Source organism: Oncorhynchus mykiss, chromosome 3 (genome assembly GCF_057628025.1).
Source record: "Oncorhynchus mykiss isolate SJ-2025 chromosome 3, ASM5762802v1, whole genome shotgun sequence".
Taxonomy (NCBI): domain Eukaryota; kingdom Metazoa; phylum Chordata; class Actinopteri; order Salmoniformes; family Salmonidae; genus Oncorhynchus; species Oncorhynchus mykiss.
In genome coordinates, this window is record NC_143024.1 from 67,201,545 (window position 1) to 67,216,982 (window position 15,438).

Here is a 15,438-nt window from a genome sequence, read left to right on the forward strand (position 1 = left end):
TCTCCTTCCTCAGGCAGGCCACATTGTGGAGGACAGCACAAGCCACAGTAATATCACATGCCCTAACAGGGCTGACCCTTAATTTGTGAAGGCAGTGAAAGCGTGCCTTCAGGAGGCCAAAGGTCATTTCAACTCTGGCCCTGGTCCTGGCATGGGCATGGTTGTAGGCCTGCTGTGCTTCCTGGGGGTCTGTGAAAGGTGTCAGGAGAAAAGGCTGGCAGCCATACCCCCTGTCTCCCAGCAACACACCAGAGAATTCACCTGTCAACACAAAATCTCATCATTACTACCTCATAAACACAGTGATATTCTTGACACAGCCATGATGGTTATAAATAGGGGTTGTGTGGCTTACCTTGTGATAGGCACTGATAGATTTCAGAGGCCCGAAAGATTCTGGAGTCATGGACTGAGCCAGGCCATTTTGCCACAACATTGCTGATCACACAGTCAGCATTGCAGACCATCTGAAATCATAAGATGAGGAATATTACACCAATCAATGCACATCACTGGCAATGCAGAGTGTTCGTCAATGGACAATATCAAAAAGTTATGTTCACCTGAACATTAATGCTGTGAAAGGATTTCCTATTCACAAAATCGGCCTCATGGGCACCTGAGGGGGCTTTTATCCTTATGTGTGTGCAGTCCACTGCACCAATGACATTGGGGAAACCTGTCACACAAAGTAATGAGTATCCTACTATGTGTTAACAGTTGTCCTGTAATTTGTAGATCCTCTTACCTGCAATCCTATAGAACTCCTCTTTGATGTCACAGAGTCTTCTGTGGCCAGGGAAGGAGATGAAGACATCTGCTAATGCTTTGATAGCCAGACACACACTCCTTATTGTGCGGCAAATTGTGGCCATGTTCAGCTGTTCTGCATCCCCCACTGAGTACAGGAAGGCTCCACTAGCAAAAAAGCGCAAGGCCACACAAACCATTTGCTCCACACTCAGTGCATGGCTCCGTGCAGTGCGGTGCTTAATCCTGGGACCCAGTAGTCTGCATAGATACCTGATGCCATCTGCAGAAAACCTGTATCTTTCATATAGATGGTCATCAGGGAAGGCCAGTGGGTCCAACCGGTCCCTGAAGACCCTTTCTCACCTGAAGGCTCTCCTCAGCACAAGTGCTTCTTCATCCACCACATCTCGCACGAATGGGCATGCCATTGTCAGAGCAGAAAGGAACACACAATTTTGGGCCTTCATATAGGCTAGTGGCCACACCTGGTGCTGGGGGGGGGTGGGCAAAAGAGGGCGATGCCTTATAACGATGACTTGGTTGTACTGATTGCTGGGAAAATAAAAAAAACCTTAGAAAGATGCCACCGTCCTGTGTGCTCACAATAAGAGCTCATGTCATGGCTCACTTGACTTTACGAGAATATACCTAATTTTTATTTTGAGCTGTGTCATCTTCTTGGAGCTGGGGGAGGAAAGAAAAATAATGATTAATACATTTGTGTTACAGTTAGCATACAGTGTACATTGAAGGCATATCTCACCTCCCTCTCAAGTTTTTTTATTTCAAGGTCCAGTTTCCTAATTGTCCTCTTTTTTATTTCGAACTCCAGTGCAAGATTTTCCATCTTTTTCTTCTTGTACTGAATGTCTATGTCTGCCAGTTCTATTTGGCACCGGAGGTGGTTGCCATACAACTTTCTGATAGCTTGTGAGCTCTGTGAACACAATACAATTAGCGCAGCTGGAATTTGGCAGGATGTGGTGTCCTTTTATTAATACGCACTATGTTGCCAGGCTGGTTTTCCCACTGTATAGCATCTGGGTCCTGTAAAAGAAATTAGATTTTTTGATTTTGATGAGGACTCCTCACCATTGTAGAGTAAATAGTACTTTCACAGTCTTAACATGATACCTCATGCCTTCTGGAATCCAGAGAGATGGTCTCCTCCTCATCATCGTCTCCATCATGTGCTGTTGCTGCTGCACTGGGGCCTTCACCCTATCACATTTAATCGGATTCATATTGAAGCTAGTAGACAAGACATGCCAGGCCTACAGTATGCCTTTGATGGAGTACTCACTGGATCAGCATCGTCTGGTGCTTGTGCTGGTGGCTCTAACAGGAACACAGTGCTGCCAGACACTGCAAGGCAATAGGTAAACCAAAGTCAGACAGTCCAAATTGATTCAATATGAATGTGGTTGTATCCCATGTAGAGATGGAAGGACATACCTTGAATGAAGCGGGTGGCATCTTGGGAGGAACCTATGCTCGTCTCTTTCCCCCCAGGGATCCCCTCTAAGACGGGCCTGCCTTTATTTAGCTCCAAGGCCATGTCCTCTGCTGGGGTAAGGTCAGCCTTTGGTGACCCACCACCCGTGCCTTGTCTGTGGGTATTCTTTTTCACTGTTAAAACAGTACAGACAATGTGTGAGCAGGCACCTTCTGGGTACAATATATGCTTGTGCTTTGTTAAATATTAGTCAGGGACCATACCATTCTGCAGAATGTTCTTGTATTTGATTTTGACCTGCTGCCATGTCCGTTTTGGCCCGTTCATGTTTAATCTACACACACACACACACACACACACACACACACACTTAATGGAGTCACACTGCAAAAAATTACTTGGTATTTTTGTCTTGTTTTCAGTAAAAATATCAAACATTTTATCATAGCTTTATACAGTGTGATGGAGTTACTTTACACAATTTCACTCATATCTGCAGTGCATTTCAATAAAAAAAATTAACCGTTTCATAATTACAGTACAACTGCATTTTTGGAGATGTGAATTAAATATTTGAATTGTAATTGTGATGTTTCAGCGGAGCGGTGAGTGTGTAATTGTGCACTACTTACGCATTCAGGCGGTCTGCAATACTTTGCCACGCTTTTTCTCTTTGCTTTATCACTGTGGCGGTGTTGCCTTTCTTCTTAATTATATCTTTTACCTCCTCGTATGCCTCCATGAGGATTTGTGCTTCCGACGGGGAAAAGTACGCGGCTCTAGTTGCCATGGTAAATCAGTTAATCTGTGATCTGTGGCGGGGTCTATTTGAGTGAGCCGTGAGCGCGCACCTATCCAGGATTGGTTTCACCTGGCTTAATGAATCCGTGTCTGCTCATCCTGGCTTGGTCTTTGTGCAACCAATTAAGCCTGGACGCACATGTTTTGGCTTCATTGAGCTCAGCTGAGTCATTTATCCCGGATGTCTTAATTCTACTTTTGTGCAACAGGCCCCCGGATACTAGGACGTCTGCCTGATGTTCCCATGACAACTGGCAAGCAGAGACGATCTGGCATGGAAATAGAATGAAACTAACAGCAGTTGCTTGATTTATTTGCTTAGCATTAAGGGAACGTTAGTAGCTAGCTGATACAAAGCAGACTAACGCGTTAGCAGACAGACAAAACACTTGGCTTCAGTAAGTTTATACTAACGTTAGTCTAAACGATTTCTGGTCCTGTCTCGAAGCTCCAGGAAAAGTAACTGGTAATAATGCTCTTAAATTCAAGTTTAGTAGCTTATCAACCTGGGCTGACTTTTGATTTGTTTATTACCGGTAACACTGCAGCCCACAATTCTGGCGTTCCTGCATATGTGCATCCCTGCAGGAACGCCCCTATCCCTGGGTCAAAATGGAAATTGAGTACCACAGTACGAGTTATAATACCCATAAAACCTAGCGGTAAACCCCAGAAATGGTTCCAATCGTTTTTCCACCATTCATTTTTCCATAGGGGATTTTATAACTACTTAATATAAGGTCTGTGTTTCGTGTAGGCTTACCCTGGCACAACGTTTTAATAACTGTGTAAATCTCCACCGGACAAGGTAACTTTTATCAGTTTTATCTGTAATTACCCTCCCAAAAAGGAAATATTAATTAGTTGCTAATGTAGCTATCATACAGAACTACACTTCCTGTCGCAAGCTTTAACGTCATCACTCAAGGCACAGAGTAGGAAAAATCTCCACATTTCTCCATACAAACTCTCATCAACAAGTAGAAAGTACCCTAACATGTAAATATTATAGCCTTTTTAGTTTCTTGTGTGAATAATTGATAGGGAGGGGGGGGGGGGGGGGGCATTTTTAAATTACTAGAATTTTGCATTCCCCAGGTGCCCTTGTTTTTAAAAGGAAAATGTCCAGTACAGACAGGAGGGTAGCGGTTGTTCTGACTCAGGTTCAAGGAGACATGCTATTCCACTGAACATGCCCCGGAAACGGTTCCTTAGCCACTGAAGTTCCTCCTCTCTGGGCTCTCGAGGCTGAGTATAGGTCCTCCACTGACTGCACATTGTTGGGCATTGCTGGCTTCCTCCACTGGCATTCCACATCTGTACGGCCGATATTGTGAATACGCCAAAATAGGCTGCATGGCTACACTTATGAGCTCCACAGAGGCATTCACATGTGGTAGAGAGAATCCCCTGGTCACTAATAGAGACGTCCCAAGAGGAAGGATGTTAAGTGCCATATGCCTTTCAATTCATGACTTTGAACACCTTGAAATGCATTTGTTGTAAGAAATAAAGTTTGATTTAATTGATGACAATACAGCTGTGGAATATTTAATAAACTGTCATTTTCATGAGGACAAAGGTAGTTTTTACATAAACTTTGAATATATAATTTGTGATTTTATCACTTGACATATCAATCATATAGTTGGAAGGATCCTCTATAAGTCAAGACTGTGTGAATGCATGTGCCACTCTGAATAAATAAATACTGTGCCTTTGAAGATGTGTCTCTAGTCATGAAACTGCAATAGAGGCTGGATGTCTTAACATGGTCAATTCTGAATGTCAATAGATTTTTTGACCAATTCTCATCAATGACGTCTTAGAACTGATTTATCACTCATCTAAGTCTGGTATCATTGGTAATCTGGTTAATGATTATACAATTGCTTAAATGGCAGGCTGGTAGCCTAGTGGTTAGTGTTGGGCCAGTAACCGAAAGGTTGCTAGATTGAATCCCCGAGCTGACAAGGTAAAAAATATTTAATTCTCCCCCTGAACAAGGCAGTTAACCCACTGTTCCTATGCCGTCATTGTAAATAAGAATTTGTTCTTAACTGACTTGCCTAGTTAAATTTTAAAAAGTGTGTATTTCCTTATAGAATGTTAACAGCAGTATAGTTAATATCTACACTCACTGACACAGGATCAACTTTATCCCTCATTCTGGCCCTGACCAAACTGGTAAATTGCCTCGCACTATAGCTGCACTTCTCCACATGGCCAGACGCATAGTGGTATTCTCCCATTTTAATGCTCTTATGCTTATCCGTGCCATCAGGTTTGAAATAGACACCAAGGTCGACATACTGTACAAACAATTATCTCAGCTAAGTAATACCATTTGTTTGTATCTACTGCTCTGCTAACCATGTGTAGTCAGTGGCTAGCTAAGACAGAGAAAGGGGACAGAAGAAGTTCAACACTTTATTCAATTCATTTCAATACAGCACATGAGTTCATCGTGGATTGGGCACAGGTCTCTGATCGCACTGGTGAACGGTAGCAGACAGTGTCAGCTAGAGATGATGTGCAGGAGCTTCCTGCAGGAATTTGTGGTCTTGCTGAAGTCTTCTCTGTTGCTGATTAGCATTGAATTTTTTTTGTGTGTATTTTTAGGCAAATATATTGATAAAACTCACTTTGTCGCAAGAGAATTACACGGTTATCAAAATGTCACGCAAAGATAAGCCTACACCAAATGCATACTTAATTTAAAGTCTCTGTAAAATTCATTATGTGAAAAATGAATGGTGGAAAAATGATTTTAACCATTTCCGTGTTTGACCGCTAGGTTTTACGGGTATTTTGATAGTCCACTGTGGCAGACAATACTTTTATTAACAGATTTATTTTGCCCCTGACTATCGCAGTCCTAGCGGGAGCGTCGCTTGCCCTCACCATTGTTAACAGAACTGCGGGATAACAGTCCCTGACATGCAGGGGCGAAGGACACTGTCTACCGGCCGCCCCCGCTAGCACAGCAGGCGGAAGGCTGGGGTGAAACCATGTGCTAGCTAACATGCTAGTTAGCGACACCGTGTGTTAGTTAACTAGCTAGCACACAGTGTCATTCCCACCTGCTGTGTATTGGAGAAAACCGTGCCCAACAGGGAGGGCGCGGGGGACACTGTCTACCGGTTGTCCCCGCCTCTCACTAGCATAGCAGACAGGAGGCTAGGGCGACAGTGTGCTAGGTAACTAGTTAACTGTGTCGCCCTCGCCTGCGGTGTACCAATTGCCGTCATTAATAGCACTGCGGGAAAAGTGCCTGACAAGCGGGGGCGAAAGACACTGTCTACCGGTGTACGGCTAGCTAGCCCCCTACTGACCCCAGGATCACTCCTGCCTGTCCTAATTAAAACATTTACCAATAGAAGTATAAAGAGTGGTTCCTGCAGATGCTGGAATGCCCACCAGTGGAGGCAGCTGAGGGAAGAATGGCTTGTAATAATGGCCGGAACAGAGCAAATGGAATGGAAACCATGTGTTTGACGTATTTGATACTATTCCACTGAGCCTGCTCCAGTCATTACCATGAGCCCGTTCTTCCCAATTAAGGTGCCACCAACCTCCTGTGATGCCCACATGCAGGAATTGCAGGCTGCAATGGCGCTCTTCTTTCTCAATCAGACAGAAAGGGAGAATATTTATCGATTTTGGGGGATATTGCTGAAAAACGATGTACATCCTACATTCATCCACTAAAAATGCTATTGCAAAGATATAGCAAAAGTTTACACCGGCTTTTGTTGCTGTAGCTAAAAGCCAATTTATGCTCGATCAGTATTGTGGCCGGAGGGTGTGACGGAATTGCAGAGCGTCTGGATTCATGCAGAGGCCTAGTCGAGCTCTGTACCGCATCGCCTTGCGCCTCCCAAATGTTGTAACATTGTGGAGGGCTCAATAACAATGCGGAGGGGTCCATATAGTGCTATATAGCTCCGCATTGTCATTATTGGTGGACGATAGATGGGGGCGGGAGGTCCGGTATAAACAGAACCTCACTTCCTTGATTACTTCCTCCACAACAGCTCTGCGTTGCTCTACGAAGCGCAGGAAGTACAGTATGAATGCCCAGAGACCGTAACACTGTAAATGCTGCATGGCCAATGCAGACAGCAGATTGACTATGCAGCGCCTTTAAGGGTGGGCGGGCTTTAGGATGAGAGGCGGGACTTCTGGGTTTCACGTGGGCGGTTCTGATTTGACAGAAGGAAGAGAACTAGTGACAGAAGGAAGCCAACATCAAAAAGCCGGGTTGTTCTGTTGGTTTCTTGAAGAAACTGGGATCTATGGCCGTTAAAGGGATGAATCTGGGCAGTGTTTGCTGTCTTGTCCTGTATTTTGTTGCGGCAGTGCTTGCAGGGTAAGTACATGTTTCTATATCATCCGTACACACCGCTTCTGCAACGGTTAAACGCGGTGTCGCTAACTGGTACACATGTTTCATTGTGATTGGTCTACACTTTTGAACCCCATTCTCCATGTGTAATATGGCTAGCTCGCTACTAGCTGGAGGGGTAAAAGAAGCAATCTCAACAACACGCTAAATAAATAATTGTCCGAAAGGGTAGTCAACATCACCCTTGCCTGATTCTTTGTTTCCAGTATCGTGTATCGGCTGAGTCATACTATTCAAGGGAATGCTGAATGCCATCTTAGGGAAGAGTGGGCTAGCTTTCCCGCTGGCTTTGTACTCTCAAATGAGTTATTGATATCAATCTGAATCACTCTGGGTGATCCCCATTTTCGATTTTTTAAAACTTCATAAATACAAGACACAAGCAAAGATTATTATATATAAACGACATGCTTGCGAACCCTACTCCACCTGTCCCTATCATGAAGGGGAAATACTGTATCTACAAGAGTCTGTAACTAAATTCCCCTCGCATTTTCACCTTTCTCTACAGGCGAGATTTCTACAAGATCTTGGGGGTGAGCAAGTCGGCATCTGTGAGGGACATCAAGAAGGCTTACAGAAAGCTGGCTCTCCAGCTTCACCCTGACAGAAACCCCGATGATCCTACTGCTGCTGACAAATTCGCAGACCTGGGGTCAGCCTATGAGGTAGGAAATTACCCGCTGTGTTTGCCTCCTTCATATATCATTTATCTTCCAATGTGTTGAATGGCCCTTTTTTGTTTTACCAGTATAATAATGGTGTCTGATTTGTGGCTTCGGAAACAATGCTCATGTCATTAAGATATTTACAAAATATGAACGGCAACTTAGTTGAGTTTTATGAGAACGCTAGCGTTTTATTGCTTCTCTCCCAATAATATTTTAATAATTCTAATTTAACCAGGGTGTATATTAGGGTTTTCGTTATATTTAATTTGCTGAAGCGCTCGAGGCACGGATACAAACGTATTTTGTAGGAAACTGAAGCAACATATTTGGTTGTTGTTGGTAACCTAATGTAGCAGGCGTAAAAAGATGACTGCGCGGGTAACGTAAGTTAGGTTGAAAATACTGTATCCCTTAACCAAGGCGAGTGTCTATGGAAACGACATAAGCCTTTTGATTGGCCAAGAAGACCGTGTGGCTGCCTCTGATTGGCTCATATTGTGGTCCGCTTGCTCTCATGAAAACACGACGTGGAGCACGCGGACCTGCTCAGTGACCGCTTCTATGATGTGCACCAATGGCATTATAAGTGACCACTAATCCGATAACAAAATTGAAAGGGTTCAAATTAGGACAATTGCATGATGAGCTATTTAGGTATTTTTTTTATGTGATATTAAGAGTTTGCATTAAAGTTTATACAATGTTGCAAATTCACACATTCAACCGAAACCCTTTATTTTGTGACTTAAATGAGTTAGACCCTGGTGTTGTGCTGTTTGTAGGTGCTTTCAGATGATGAGAAGAGGAAGCAGTATGATGCATACGGAGAGGATGGTCTGAAAGAGGGTCACCATGGTTCTCACAATGATATCTTCTCCAGGTAGGTTTACCTAATTACCATAATATACTGTATGGAGTCACACATTAATACATAAACCTCTGCTTAACAATACCTAATGAGCGTTCCATTCATTTATACTACTAGGCACTAGTGTGTGGTAAAATAATGACATCTGTATTCCAGTTACAAGCCATACCCAATTGTAGGCCTAAGCATGTGAGGTTTTAAGAATCAAAGAATGCCTTCGGCATCACTGTTCTCTCATCAACAATCACCTCTTACAGTTTCTTCGGGGACTTTGGCTTCATGTTTGGAGGTAACAGGCAAGGACAACAGGACAGGAACATTCCCAGAGGAAATGACATAGTACTAGACCTGGAGGTCACACTCGAAGAAGTGTACTCTGGGAACTTTGTAGAGGTACTATTAATCACTGATGGTGGTCTGTGATATATTGTATAGGATTGATGTGCTTCACCAGTCCTACCCTAGTCCAACACATACCTACCACTCTCATCATAACATCTATATGCACCGCCCAGGTTGTGCGCAACAAGCCTGTAGCCAAAGAGGCCCCTGGGAAAAGGAAATGCAACTGCAGACAGGAAATGAGGACGACGCAGCTCGGACCTGGACGCTTCCAGATGACCCAGGAAGTAGTGTGTGACGAGTGCCCCAATATAAAGTGAGTCACTGTACTATTGGCTGAGATTGATAACGCAGGAGACAATGGTGTCTTTCTTTACATGCTCAGTAATAAAGAAAATAGTTTCTTCATAATGGTTAGGATTTGTCTCTCTCAATGATCCCAGGCTGGTGAATGAGGAGAGAACTTTGGAGGTGGAGATTGAACAGGGCGTGAGAGATGAGATGGAGTACCCTTTCATTGGAGAAGGTAAGCTACTTACTCAACCATCAGGATAACATGGGTAAACAAGGGTAAAGTCATTGTATATAAATAATAATATGTTTTACAGGTGAACCTCACATCGACGGCGAGCCAGGGGATCTACGCTTCCGCATCAAAGTTATGAAGTAAGAGCAGCATGCATTTCCTTATTTCAGATATTATATAATGATTCTGACGAGGCTTATCTATCCTTCTGAGTCCTATACCTTTTTCAGTACAGATCAAACTGTCAAGTGAGTACATTGATGTTATGTAAAGATTTTTGGAATGTACTCTACTTACCTTCTGTTTATCTATTTGTATGCTTGCTTTATGCAAATGCATTCTCTCACTCTGTTAGCCTGTTTCTATTGCACAGTAATATGTTGTCAGTTGAAGCCGTTTTTATTGAACAATGATTGTGTGTGCTTCCAGACATCCAGTGTTTGAGCGTCGAGGAGATGACCTGTACACTAACGTCACAATCTCTCTGGTAGAGGCTCTGGTTGGCTTTGAGATGGACATCACACACCTCGATGGACATACGGTGTGTAAAGGCTCCTACACATCTATCCAACTACAGCCTACGAACTATCAGTAGTGCATTGGGTAGTTTTCCCCCAACTCAGGCCAACTGTCTGTGGTCGATTCTACATGTTTAATCAGGACCAAAAACAAGATTCCCAGTGGAGACCAATCATTTATTTTATTTACCCAGGCAAGTTGGTTGAACACATTCTTATTTACAATGACAGCCAAACCCGGACGACGCAGGGCCAATTGTGCGCCGCCCTATAGTACTGCCAATCACGGCCGGTTGCGATACAGCTTGGATTCGAACCAGGGTGTCTGTAGTGATGCCTCTAGCACTGAGATGCTGTGCCTTAGACCGCTGCGCCACTCGGGAATACACATGAACTGTTTTTCCAACATGTAATCAAATGTAATGGCCAAGTTTCCCCCCCAAATGAAGCTTATTCCTGGACTAAAAATAACTTCCAATGGATATTCTCCATTGAGCATGCTTTCTGTCCAGAGTAGGTTTTATCTGGGTTTGGAATGATTGGTCCAAAATTGACACATCTTTGAATCAATAACAACATTGACTTGTGACTGCCCCTGTGGCAGGTTCACATTGAGAGGGACAAGATCACCAAGCCTGGTGCCCGGCTGTGGAAGAAGGGAGAAGGCCTGCCAAATTTTGACAACAACAACATCCGTGGATCTCTCATTGTCTCGTTTGACATCGAGTTCCCACAGACACAGCTGGATGACAATCAGAAAGAGGGTAAGGAGGAAGTTGATAAACATGCGGAAAGGGTTTTGTAATGATCTATTAGACTTGAGTCGACATTGATGCTATCAGTAAAAGATCAACTGCATGTTACATGTCAGGTATGGGGTCTTGTTCTTCCATAAAGATTAGGCATATCAACAATGTACACAAAGACTGAGAGGCGCAGGACACGAAGACAATGAAACCACTGATTAACTTGTCGGCGATGAATGATTCTGAAACATGTAATAATTATGATCACAATGGTTAGTACTTTAAATTGTGCCTTTTGTTGTTCTCAGGAGTGAGAGGGATTCTGAAACAATCGTCAGTACAGAAGGTTTACAATGGACTACAGGGATACTGACACACCAAAAGACAGTCTGGACTGAGTTCTGCGCCACACAAAAAAACACACACACAAACAAAGGAGCACGCTTAGGGGTGTATTTATTTTTTGATCTCAGGATGGGTTGATTTGTTTTATTTTTTTATATTCTGAAGGTGGCTTGATGTTATTTTTTTTAAAGAAGTCCTGGTTATATTTAATGCTGTATTTGTCCCAAAAATTATTTTACTGCCACCTTAATTCCCCCTCAAATTGCAGATGACTTATTTGCTTCAATTTGGAGAGTTTGGATCTTCAAGTCAACATACCTTTTTAATGTCAACTAATTGTCAACCACTCACATACATCTTGGATCATGAAAGCTCCCATTTCCAATGTTAAACCCATCACACCTGACTGAGCTCTAGAAGAGGAGCTTTCCTGGAATCAAAGGACTCTGGAGTCAACAACTTCTCATGGACATCAGCAAGACTGGAATACTATCACCCTCCCTGTTCTGATAACAGTTTTATGTATGTGGTACTGTACTAGGTCGTTTAATTTAACCTTGAGGGATTTTATCCCCTCCGACACCTTAAAAGATTCGGTCAAAACACTTTGTAAATAGGAAAGAACAAACAACATTTTTAGTTTTTTGCTTTTGTTGAATTAGATGATGTTTAGATGTATTATTTGTGGTGTAAGGTTATGAGTGAGCATTCTGTCTGCTGAAAGAAAGGCCACTGAGTGTACTTCTGGAGCTACCTAGCTGCCTCCTCGTTAGGGTGACAAGGATATCATCCTCGTCTGGAGACTCCATCTCCAGCTTGCTCTGCCTCCCACCACCATCCACCCTCTTGCTCTGCCTCCCACCACCATCCACCCCTCTTGCTCTGCCTCCCACCACCATCCACCCTCTTGCTCTGCCTCCCACCACCATCCACCCCTCTTGCTCTGCCTCCCACCACCATCCACCCTCTTGCTCTGCCTCCCACCACCATCCACCCCTCTTGCTCTGCCTCCCACTACCATCCACCCCTCTTGCTCTGCCTCCCACCACCATCCACCCCTCTTGCTCTGCCTCTCCTCTCAGACTGAGTGTGTCTGAAATGGCACACTTTTCCCTAAGTAGTGTGTTACTTTTTGACCCGCTCCCATAGGGTTCTGGTCAGAAGTTGTGCACTTTTAAAGGGCATAGGGTGCCATTTCAGCCCTGTGTTCTTTGGACTGCTCCTCCTGACTGAAAGAGACTACTGTGAATAATGGGATGTGCTATAGTACAGGAGGGAAAATGTACTTTTCAATTAAAAGTTTATAATAAAGAATTACTTGGTCAAATAACCTTACATAAAGGTTACTTTATGCTTTAAACAAAATTGGAGTGCATTTTCAGTATTCAATTGTCAAGGGTGTGAGAGATTTTATACTGTGTGTGTACCTATGCTGTCTTGCCTGGCTGGAGCACCACTGTCCACCTTATTGACATCTCTATCTTGCATGTCAGTCAAGGGCACTCGCTGTAGTCCCAATGTGTGACCAGTAGAGGGCAGCAAGTGTAAAGAATGGCTGCAAAGGGTGTCTGCTGTCACCACTCCTTCAGGAGGGCCGTAACCTCCCCTGGGCCACTCTATCTCTCTAGGCAAGACCTCTACACATCATAGACACCTTTGTCATGTGACTGCATTAACATGTCTATTATGGCATTGGCTTTGAGGATGAAGTATTGTTAGTGATCAGTGGATGATTGTTTGGCTGTTGGACTTCCTTCCCTAGCATTGACTATGGTTTTACTGCAGTGATTGTCTGACTTAATTAGTGACATCACAGGGCTGTAGTGGTGTGTGTGTGTTTGGTCGGTCCGTCCGTCACTGTTAACCCCTCTTACTCACTCCTCCACTCTGTATCTTAATCTGACCTCTGTGACTGAGCTGGTTCCACTTACTGACTGTCTGTTGCTGCTCTCCTAAACGCAAGGGGCCGACTGACTCAGGTTTCATCCCAAATGGAACCCTATTCCCTGTATAGTGCACTAGTTTTGACCAGGGTCCATAGGGCTCTAGTCAAAAGTAGTACACTATGTATAAGGTGCCATTTGGGACGTATAGTCATTCTCAACCGCGTCACTTTGTCTCCATACCAGACCTACCTCCCTATTCTTCCTCTCTGCCCTTCTTCCCCTCTACTTCGCCTGTGTGTGTGGGTGGGGGGGGGCAGAAAGATGTCAGGGAGCCTGCTAGGGTGCGGCAGAGGATGTCCGCACAAATCATTTCGGTATGGTGAATTTATAGTGTGGTAATATGCGCGTCTGTCCACCAGCATACATGTTTGTGTATTTGTGTGTGTGAATACATGGGAGGTCTGTGTGTATGTGTGTGTGTGGAGGTGCATTCCTCACAGCTTCCCCCAAACTGATTACTCAATATATCTCTATCAGGTTTATAATGGGGATATAGCTTTTATTTAAAACATTTATCTTACAATTATCACTTGTTGTCCAAACTGCAAAATTGTGTATCTGTGTGCAGTCTGTATGTATCATGAACTCCCACAGAGATAGCAGGGCTGTGGTATTGGGAGTTCCCTCCACATCCCACCACACATCCCTTAGTCATTATCACTCTGGATGAGACCCAACAAGCAGGGGTGGTTGGTGATTAGGGTGTATAAAGGCTCTGTGTTTTACCTCTCATGCTACGTACAGAGCCATGTATTTAATATGGCTCTGGCTGCATAGGAAGATCCCCAACAGAGGTTATGCATCTTCACCTATTGTTACTGGAATTAAAGTGATAATTCACTCCAACATCACATTTTGCAAACCTCAAAGTTTCAGGTAGTCTATTGGTGAGTCCCACAATAGATATAGCTACATACATATATAAGCCTGAAACCCAGATGAATGACACTGTCTATGTTCATTGTTTTAGATAGTTACCACCTTTCCTATTCATTTAGGAATGTGGATTGACAAACATTGATTTTGGAATGGTGAACTACCCCTCTGAGGCACAAGAGGGGAGCATTGCCTCTGATGGGCTGATGTACCGCCCCTGGAACTGTCAGTCCAACCACTACAGTGAGTTGGTGCAGATAAGCGCAGGGATCACACTTGACATTACTGAGAGTAATGACTCTCTAAGTGTAGCCCCGGGGTTAAGAGGAGCACATGCTATGATGTCTAATTGCACAATCCACGATCCAGGGAAGCGGAGAGCAGAGGCAGTGGCTGTGTTGACCTGTAGTGACTCAGTTAATGGAGCCTGATCCTGTGAGGGCCTGGGGTTTAGTAGGATTTGTGTGTTCACTGGCCTGGGATTTAAGAGTGTGGAGGATATTGGCCCAGAATGGTAGAAATAGTAACCAAAAATGATGGCATGCACTAAATGTCTGAACTTTTTGGAATTCCTCTTTATTTTCACTTTCAACACCCTGGGAGAGATTTACTAGTCTTTATTTCAGAGGGAATAGAAACAAAATAACTAACACTTGAAATGTTTTACACAGAAATGTTTTTGTATCTTCATTCCCTTCTTTAAATAACAAGTGCAGAAGTTGGCACAAACATTTAGAACATCTGTTTGTCTGTCTTAATATGGAATCCATTGTCACAGGGAACAATTCTGACTTATTATGCCTGGAAAATAATCACCCTCTCTCCCCCCCATCCCAATCCCACCTACACACAGAGCAATAGCAGGGATGAGCTCAGCAACAGACTGTGCGGATATCAATGCCGCACCAACATGTGTCTCGGATGGGGGGGGGTGAAGAGGGAAAAAGGGCACCAGAAAAAGAAATGGTGACGGACAAAGCCTACAATTTGTGGGACCTAAAGCATAAAGCAAACAAAAGGCAGCTTTTGTAAGGAATAATGCATGTCAGCCGTGTCCTCTGCTCTTCCCACTGTAGCTTTGAACACGGCTGGGGACGGCCGTAGCTTCACTGTGTTTGTCGTGTTGCTATATAAAAGCCAGTCACCTCAAAGGGAAAAACCTCAACTATTCAACAGTGAATT

General features: G+C 43.8%; 1 protein-coding gene and 1 long non-coding RNA gene across 2 annotated transcripts; one reads left to right on the plus strand and one right to left on the minus strand.

Annotated features, from left to right (window-relative positions):
• Window positions 1-1,117: 1,117 nt before the first annotated feature.
• On the minus strand, window positions 1,118-1,800 carry LOC149984656 (uncharacterized). The gene is made up of 3 exons (XR_016494790.1): window positions 1,517-1,800; window positions 1,402-1,437; window positions 1,118-1,305 (listed from the first exon to the last, which is right to left on the minus strand). It is a non-coding gene; the product is annotated as an uncharacterized LOC149984656 (long non-coding RNA).
• Window positions 1,801-7,051: 5,251 nt separating this feature from the next.
• On the plus strand, window positions 7,052-12,799 carry LOC110520234 (dnaJ homolog subfamily B member 11). The gene is made up of 10 exons (XM_036974635.2): window positions 7,052-7,382; window positions 7,930-8,086; window positions 8,872-8,969; window positions 9,215-9,350; window positions 9,473-9,615; window positions 9,743-9,825; window positions 9,908-9,965; window positions 10,255-10,366; window positions 10,948-11,107; window positions 11,398-12,799. The coding sequence occupies exons 1-10, from the start codon at window positions 7,309-7,311 to the stop codon at window positions 11,460-11,462; spliced, it is 1,086 nt and encodes a 361-aa protein (XP_036830530.1). The 5' UTR covers window positions 7,052-7,308; the 3' UTR covers window positions 11,463-12,799.
• Window positions 12,800-15,438: the final 2,639 nt, after the last annotated feature.

What these genes read in the sequence shown, in the direction of transcription:
- LOC110520234 (XM_036974635.2), top strand. Translation starts at nt 7,309, where the DNA reads ATGGCCGTTAAAGGGATGAATCTGGGCAGTGTTTGCTGTCTTGTCCTG. An exon ending in GTACCCTTTCATTGGAGAAG is followed by an intron (nt 9,826 to 9,907) that starts GTAAGCTACTTA and finishes TATGTTTTACAG; the next exon opens with GTGAACCTCACATCGACGGC. An exon ending in GGATGACAATCAGAAAGAGG is followed by an intron (nt 11,108 to 11,397) that starts GTAAGGAGGAAG and finishes TGTTGTTCTCAG; the next exon opens with GAGTGAGAGGGATTCTGAAA.